This window comes from Benincasa hispida, chromosome 3, assembly GCF_027475165.1.
Source record: "Benincasa hispida cultivar pf3 chromosome 3, pf3_genome.v1.1, whole genome shotgun sequence".
NCBI lineage: Eukaryota > Viridiplantae > Streptophyta > Magnoliopsida > Cucurbitales > Cucurbitaceae > Benincasa > Benincasa hispida.
Window position 1 is genome coordinate 63,106,601 of NC_143480.1, and position 9,650 is coordinate 63,116,250.

Sequence of the window (9,650 nt, forward strand, 5' to 3'; positions counted from 1 at the left end):
CTTTATTAAGGAGAAAATTAAAAACAAAATTGTCTCCCTTAACTACATACCAACGAAGATGCAAATTGCTGACACTCTTACAAAAACCCTATTCATGAATACTTTTGAAGTCTTAAAGCCAAGCTGGACTTAATCAACGTATACAATCTAGCTTGAGGGAGAGTGTGGAATATAGAAAGTCTTCCCATTTCCCTTATCCCTTTCTTATGTTATTTCTTGCAATTAGTATATATTCTTTCTCGGTAATATTCTTTCTTTTTTTCATTCTTTTTTACAATTGATTGTCTTTGCGATATTTGGCATTTATCATTGTATGTATTAACCCACTTGTAAAGTAATAAGATGAATTTAGAGACTTCAGAATTTCAATAATTTTTGTAAGAGATAGAATGAGGCTTTGTATATAGATGGAGATGACGACCCACTTGGCCCTCTTATTTTGTTCTCATTATTATAATCTTAAAAAAACTTGGTGAATCTTGTACTTTGTCTACTCAATTTGTAGGAATTATTTTGTGACTTTATTTCATTGTATCAGACACTAATTAAATGTGTTATGTAATGAATTGCAATATTACAATGATAAGATGAGACTTTTGATAAATTAAGTGTCATGATATCTTATTATATATAATCCATGTATTTTTTGTAGCTATCATTTAGGTTTTGTTTTTTTTTAAAAAAAATTGTATTATCTTACATGATATTTGATTAATTTTAATCAAATAGTTTATTGCATCGCTAGAAATAAAAAAATAGTTATAAATAGCCATTATTAAAATCAGTAATATAATTGACAATCAAAGACAATAAAAACTTTTAATAACGTAAAGAAAAAGCTATTAAAATCTCATAATAGTGCATAGAAAAGGTTTATAGAAACTTATAATGGCATAAATAAAATACTATTACAAAGTTATAATAGCTTTTTTTATTTGTTATAAAAACTTACCATAGCTTTAATAAGTAACAGTATAATATATTTCTAATGCAAGGTAAGTATGTTATATTTTAAGGGTTTTAATAGCATTTGACATAATTAACAAAAAGCACTATCAAAATTCATCAACTTTTAATAACATAGAAATTTCCACTTTTCCCATGAGATGGGGCTCTATGGGACCTACCCCTCACGTGACGAGGATTCTCTGTTTAGGCAAGGAATGAGGGAGGAACCCCTTCCCCCCAAGTTAATTATCAGGATGGATATTTATGAATTAGTGTAAACCAAATGGATATGTTTGAATTCTAAATTTAGATTATATATAAATAATCTGATAGGTATTATTTCCTTCTTCTATAAAATTTGATTAATTTCTCTTTAAATTTTAATTGTTCACGTGAAACTAAATCATATAAAAAAGTTAGTTAGATAGATTTAACTATTTAATTAAAACTTTTCCATAATAGTGATTTAAGCTAATTGTCAAACAAGAAAAAATTTTCCACAGGGAATGTTGTGGAGACGTAGAATGAAATGGGGAGTGGAGACGGAGATAGGAAAGTCATGCCAGCCCCCAAGTCTGCCCCGTGGACATCTCTAGTTAGAACCTTTAGAAAAGGCTACAAAGGTCTATTATACCATTTTTTCGTTGGCTATCTTATATGTTATTTAGTGACTTGATATGAGACCCTTAGGCATCGAATCTAAGAACCATTTTAAATAACAAGACCCAAAGAACTCAACTCCAACAGTCCCAAAACCAATTTGATCTCAACCCCTAAGATAGGCTAGATTTAGATTACTTAGATGGTCTAATGAACCAAGGATCGGACAAAGTCAGAAACTCTCATATCAACTCTTGATCTTCAAAGCACTCCACAAGCAAGGTAGATCAATTCTCACTTGAATGCTCGAAATATTCATGCATTCTTCAAGTTCATTTGATGGAAATGTGATTTCTTGATTCGTATCATGACTCCTAAAAAATAGATAAAAAACCAAAAAAATCCAATAGATTCAAGTAATATTTATAAGATTAATATTCAAAAACCAAAACCAAAAACTAATATTTCATTTGGTAACCATTTGGTTTTTGAAAATTAAACTAGCTTATAAATATTTCTCCACTCATAAGTTTTTATGTTTTGTCATTCACTCTCTGTTAATGTTTTAAAAAACCAAACTAAATTTTGAAAACTAGAAATATAATTTTGAAAAACCTATTTTGATTTTAGAATTTGATTAGAAAGTCAAATACTATCGTTAACAAATATGAAAATCATAATCGAAAATTTAAAAGACAAAAATAGATATAAATTTCAAAAAATAAAATCGTTATCAAACGAGCTCTTCATATTTGTTACGTGAGATTCAAGGCCAAGAGACATTAGTTTCTTTCCAAGTTTAATTTCTGCCTAGATTTTCAAAGATTTAAAATTCGAATTTCTGTTTCATTGCTATAATTTTTTGAAACATTTCTCCCTTGTTTCTGTCTGATGTAATCATTTCTTCCTTTTTGTTTTTGTTTTTCTTATCAACTCTTTGCTTTTTCAGTTTCATACTGAAATTTGAATTGCCATTTATTAAATTGTTTTTCCTACATGATATTTTTTTTTATATTACGCTATTTCCGACTTTAGCTTTTGATGTTTTTAAAGTTTGATTTTCTCTATTGGTATGGAAAATATTCAATGTTCCTAAATATCAAAAAATATAATTATAATCTGAAATCATAATTTCCAGTTTCAATAATTACTGCCTTGAATTTGAAGGGATAAATTTTCAAAAAAATAATTATTATAACATGATATTTTAAAAATATATATATTATTTTCAATGAGTTAATACATTTTAAATACTAAATATCCACTTCACTCTATTAAAAAAAATCAAAACTGGTTTAATAACTATTTCATTTTAAATTTTTAGTTTTTAAAATTATATTTGTTTTAAAATATGTTTTTTATAATTTTTTCAAAATCCTTAAAAAAACACGTTTGGATTCTAAGCAAAATTTCAAAACAAAATCAAAATTTTTTAAACAACATTTTTCAATTTCCAAAATTGCATGATTTTTTAAAATATATTTAAAAAGTAGATTATAAAGCATGAAACTATAGATTGAAATAGTGATTATGAGCTTATTTTCAAAAATAAAAATAAAAAACAAGATGATTATCAAGAAATTAAAAGATCAATTTTTACCTATAAGAAGTCGTTTGATTGAAGGGTTCTCTGTATGAAAATTGACACAGAAATATAAAACCCATGTTTGTTTCACCAATATTTCGCTTGGGCATCCTTATTTCTCATAGACAAAAATTTTCAATTCCCTTCCAAAATTATGAGTTTTTTTTTCTGTTATTTATTTTTCATTTTACTTATAATTTTATTTTGAATATAGTTCATTACTTAATTAATTAATATTAATATAACAAAATTAATATAAATATTTATTTTAATAAATCAATAGTAATCTCTTAAAATATTTACTTGATTTATTTTTACAATAATAATTTATTAAATGAATGCAACTACATCTTTACATAATTAATTAATTAATTAATTAGTTTACAATATCTTAAATATATATAATTAGTAAATTGGGATTAGTTAAATTTAGTCAGTACATAATTTTATTTTCAATAATAATAATTGATTACTTATTGTTTTTTTTTTATAATCAAACGATTATTTATTGAGATTAATTTTAATTTGATCTTTCATTTAAAACTTTTTAGTATTTTTTATTAATATTCTTTATTAACCTATCATACTTTTATTTCATTTTTTACTTTTTATATAATATATTGTTTATTAAAATATATTTTTATATATTATTTAATTAAAATTAAAATTACGAAATGTTGAATTTAATTAATTATAAAAATAATTAAGCATTATATTATAATAATATGGCATTCATTGAATATATTAATTGATTAATTTTAATTATAAATTACTCAATTTTCAAATTTTTATAATTAAAATTGCTATTGATTCTTAATTAATTAACTTTTATCAATATATTGAATGATATTTGTTTTTTTAATTAGTTAGTTTATTACAATTATACAAGATTGTCATACATAATTTCATAAATTAAATACAAACACAAATTTGTTTATAAAATTCTGATAGCATTTTTCATGCACAAACAAACAAACACAGTCATATCTGATTCCTAGACATCCTTATATACATTTATAAAACCTTAAACCAAACTGCCTTCAAAGGGTTTCATTTTCTTGTGAGATGAATATTTAGCATTTAAAAAAATTGTGAATTCATAATAGTAATATTGATACTTTTCATTTGTCTATATTTATTTAACTTCAAAATTAATTACTGAATCTTTTTTTATATGGAGGGTAAAATTGAAATGCTTTGAAATGAAAATTTTGTGTATTTAATCAATTATTTTAAAAAAATATTAGTGGGGTTTTTCACGGTTCAAAATGTCGATATTGATATAAACATTGAGATCTTAGTTTTACGAAAATTTCGATGAAAATATCGACAAAATATTGATCTTGTTGAAAAAATTATAAAAATAAAATATTCAAAAAATAATTTAAATTAGTAACTCATACCCAAAACAAAACAAATTGATAAGAAGTTAATGAATATATTTAGTATTTAAGTGTGGGTTGAATCTTTCAAAACCTTTCTATAATATGTTTGTTTCTTGGGAATATTCAAAACTTTTACCTCCAAAAAGAATTTGATTTCAAAAGTTTCACTTTTTACTATTTGAAATCTTTTGGGTATTGTTATATGGAAGATTTTAATCTTTTAAAAACACAAAAAAGTTGGGGAAGTTCAGCTTTTAACAACTTGGAAGAGATAAATTACCTTTTCTTATCATATAAAAAAGGAAAAATAAATTGTATGATTTTTTTTTTCTAAATTGTTTCTCAATATATTTGATGTTGATTGAATATGGCCTTCATGTGTGTATTTTCAAAACTTCATGTGTGTCCTTTTTTTCCTTTTTAAAAATTTCCTAATAATATATTATTAAAAAACTAGATAAATATAACAAAGGTGAGACTGGATATTTAACTTTAAAATGTACATATATTAAACGATATAGAATTTGTCTAATGTCTATGTCGAATCAATCTTTAAATATTTCCTAGTTATTTCAATTTTTTTTAAGGTATTTTTGAGATTCTAATAGTTGTCTAACCTTAAAAAAAATAAATAAATAATAAAATAATAAAATAAAATATTCTATAATTTCAAAAACATCCAGGTGTTTTTAGAAATTGCATTATTGTTGACCTTACATAAGAATTTTAGGTTTATCTTTAAGAGTGGGAATTTCTTACAATATTGGATGAAAAATTGACATAGAAGTGACGTAAAATGACATGGAATGACGAGGATACCTACCTAGATTAAGCCTAAAAGAATGACATTTACAAACGATGGACTTCCGTCAAACATTCTATTACTTTATATTAGTTTTCTATTTAAAAGAGATATTTTGAGACGTTTATGAAAAGTTAAAGGTAATATTGTAACAACAGAAAAAATAGATATATTTTAAAATTACAATGACAAAATTCAAAGTATTTTTATAATTTAACGATATGTTTAATATACCTCTTGTTAACTATGTCAACCTACATTGAAACTTGACCAAAACTTTGTCATGTAACTATTAATCTTACATAAGCTTTAAAATAATAATGTTGAAAACATCAATCTAATAGACAGAACTCAACATTTATTATTTATTTATTTATTTGCAAAAAAGACAAAAATGAAAGTTAAAATTTTGGAATAATATTAAAGGGATCTTCAAAAATAGAAAAATAAGGGAAATTATTTATACAAAATAGCAAAATTTTAATATTCTTAGATAGAGGTTGATAGAAGTTTATCAATGTCTATTAGTGATAGAAACTGATAGAAGTCTATTAGTACCTATCAAATTTTTTTTTTTGTTATTTCTTTATATAGTTTGATATTTTGTCTATTAGTGAAAATTTTTCAATTATCAATTTATATCCCTAAACTTTTAAATTTTAGAAGTTGTATCAACCTTGAAATAATAATTGTATTAATGTAGACTCTTAGTTAGAAATTTCTTTGAGTTGATGCATTTGCTCTAATAATCCATTTTGTATAACTCACATTTGAAGAAGTCTACACACATTTGGTAATCAATGCATAGATAGTTTATCATAAAATGAAAGGTCTAAATTGATTGATTTATAAAAATTTAAAAATTTAATTGACTATAACTATAAATTTTCCACGGTTTGAATCCAACCAAATTTGGAAAAAGATGTAAAATGATACAATTATTTAACCCAGATGTTAATTGATACAACTACTTAGCAAAATTCATAATCTAACCTACTTTTTCCCCCAGGCAAACCCAAACAAAAACTTGGGAGGATGAAATAAAAGGGTAGAAAAAAAGAGTGAAAAAAAAAATAATAACCCATGAATGGTGACATTTCCTTGGAGAAAAGGATAACACATTAAATGCAACAAAACAAAACAAAACCATATTTTTTTAATTTAGGGGGAAAAAAAAAGAAAAAAACTTATTTCTTCCCCATATCCCCAACCAAATTACCAGAAATTCAAATATAATAAATAAATAATTATCTTTCTTTGTTCTCTCTCTCTGTTTCCTTCATTATTGAGAAACTCAAAAGCTCTCTCACCTTCCTCACTTTTCATCTTCTTCTTCCTTAGTTCCCACTCTCTAAACCCACCATTTTCCAACTCCTTCTGATTACTCTCTCTCACCAACCTCTCTCTTTCTCTCTCTAAAAACCTATCAAAACTGGAGTGAGAAACACATAACAACAGAAACCCCATTTAGTTTCTAGAGAGAGAGAGAAAAGATAAAACTCCATTGTTGTCTCTCTGTTTTCTTCATGGGTTGCTCTGCTTCAAAGCCTGTTGCTGCCACCGCCGCCCCCTCCCGTTCCACCCGAAATTCTGAATCTTTATATTCTCCTTCTTCTGCGTCGCAGTCCACTGGTTCTTCTCCGGCAGTCGGGCGAGCTTTCTCGCTCCTGACGCCGCTCGTCCACCACCCACCGGCGAAGAAGGGCGATACCCACCATCTTGTTTCTCTCACTTCCACCACTTATGGCTCCCTTCTCCTTATTGACCGTCCGACCAATCCCGGTCGGCCACCGGCTTCAACGGCCAAGGCTGAAAAGTCCATTCATTTCTCTGATCAGATTTCTCTCTCCCCTGATTCCGTAATTAACACCTGGGAACTCATGGACGGCCTTGACGACCATGACTCCGATTCCGATCACAATTCGATTCAGGCTAAACCCAGTTCAATTCCCGCGAAACCCACATCGGAGCCCGGGTTTGAAGGTTCAATTACGAAGAATCCGGCAAAAATGGAGGAAAAACTCAGTTCGATTCCGGCATGGTCGCCGAAAAAACCACTCTGGAAGCACATTTCAGAGGAATCTTTCCTCGCAAAATTAGACCCAAACGTGGCTTCAACATACACCAGAGCTCTCTCTTCACGACAACTCAATTCCGATCAGCTGACCAATCGCCGGAGTTCATCATTTTCAAATCACTGGCAGCCCAATTTCAGAGACACAGAAAACAGAGTAATAGTGATTTACTTCACAAGCCTTCGAGGAATCCGAAAGACCTACGAGGATTGCTGTTTAGTTCGAACAATCTTCAGAGGATTCAGAGTTTTGGTAGACGAGAGGGATATTTCAATGGATTCATTCTTCAGAAAAGAGCTGCAAGCGAAGCTCGGAGGGATGGCGCCAGTGAGTCTACCGCAGGTTTTCATCGGCGGGAAGCACGTGGGAGGGGCAGAGGAGATTCGACAAATGAACGAGAGCGGTGAGTTGGTCGGAATATTGGAGGGGTTCCCGGCGGCGGAGGTGAGGACTGTGTGTGGAAGGTGTGGGGATGCTAGGTTTGTTCCTTGTTCAAATTGTAATGGAAGTAGGAAGTTGTTTGGGGAAGATGGAGGATTGAGGAGATGCCCTAAGTGCAACGAGAATGGATTGATAAGATGCCCTTTTTGTTGTTGTTGTTCATGAGTTTTCAAGAAAAATTTGTTCCAATGGAATATGGATCCTGTTTCAATGTTATACTTGTGTAGCTAAATAAATCATCTACTTCATTAAGTTTGATAATTGAATCATCTAAATAAATCATCTACTTCAATAACACATTAAATGCTAAATAAAATTTGTTTTTATTTTTGGAAATTGACTAATAACTCTAATGTCTACATCGGAACATCAAAATATAAGTAAGAAATTGTGAGAAAAACAAACACAATTTTAAAAAACCAAACGATTACCAAATGGTGTTAGCTATTTGAGTATGTGATTAGGTTTTGATATTTTAATATTACATGGGCTCATATTAGCTTCATTAGTTATTTTAATATTACTTAGATCGAAGTGCATGCCAATATTACTGAGCTAAGCTTACTTTGGCAGTAGCTATACATTAATTTAATAGCTACTTAGCCAACATGATTACAACTAAACTGACATAAAACTACTTGATTAACTCTTGATCCTACTACATCAAATAACTGTCAGTTGAGTTATTTTCATTTTTGGCTTACCAATTATTGAAGAGTTACAGTAGTTGTTCTATAATATTATTTTAATTTATGTGTGACCAAATCAATATTTATTGTTGAATATACCATTCTTGATTCTTATTTTTTTTTTAATTTCTTTAAATGTAAATTGAGAAAACTAAAGTATGATGATGGTAACAATTGAACCCTTACACTTTTAATGGTAAAAATTAAACTCTCAAACTTTCAAAAGTGTAAAAATTGTACTCCCAAGCATTCAAATGTACGTATCAAATCTCAAGTTGTGGTAAATATAAAAATTACATCCTCAAACTTTCGTAGATGTGAAAATTAAATCCATTTTACCAATATCTTTATTATATTTTGCATCCTCGCCAGCTCGTCCAACTAGACGGATGGAGGTAACACGCATGTGAGAAAAGATTTTACTACCACCTCTACCTACATTTTACAAAACCTTAAACAAAATCTACACACTTCTCAAACTTTAATATTTTCAAATACTTAAAAACTTATAAGTCATTCCTGATATTATTATTGTTATTTTTACTTTTGATAATGTGTAGGATAATGATTCATATCTCTAACTTCGTGTTTGATATTGCATACTTGATACGAGTTTTATGTTCATTTTGACCCTTCCTAGCAGTATTATATTCTTGTCAATAGATTTAAGAATATTAATACAACCTCAAACTCGATTTCAACTTCAAATTGAAACATTTATGCGAACAATCCATTCTACATCAAATATTTCAAAAAATGTCCAAAGATTTGCTTTATTGCATAAACGTATTTTAGCTAAATTTTTGGACAAATTTAACCTTCCTCTCTGCACATTGATAACATTATTATTAATTTATTCTTTCCTTTATTAAAATTAATTTTTAATTTGATTTTTTGATGCATGTATAGAAGATATATGAATATATTCTCATGTAATATTATTTATACGTTAATTATTATATATTTTATATTATCTAATATACACAAGGTATATATGGTTTCTATCCACATTAAATGTAGGGTTGTCGACACTAATGTTGAGAGGACGAAAATCACGCATAGTTTGAAAAGAGAGTTTTTCTTTTCCAATTTAAGTTCAAATACGCATCATTAAGAAAAGTAAAT

The 9,650-nt window shown here is 27.8% G+C and overlaps 1 protein-coding gene across 1 annotated transcript; it reads left to right on the forward strand.

Moving 5' to 3' along the window:
- Positions 1-6,489: 6,489 nt before the first annotated feature.
- LOC120072761 (uncharacterized protein At3g28850-like) lies at positions 6,490-8,097 on the forward strand. The gene has a single exon (XM_039025240.2). The coding sequence runs from the start codon at positions 6,847-6,849 to the stop codon at positions 7,999-8,001; it is 1,155 nt and encodes a 384-aa protein (XP_038881168.1). The 5' UTR covers positions 6,490-6,846; the 3' UTR covers positions 8,002-8,097.
- Positions 8,098-9,650: the final 1,553 nt, after the last annotated feature.

Bases quoted from the DNA above. Each gene is read 5' to 3' on its own strand.
- LOC120072761 (XM_039025240.2), top strand. From the start codon at position 6,847: ATGGGTTGCTCTGCTTCAAAGCCTGTTGCTGCCACCGCCGCCCCCTCC.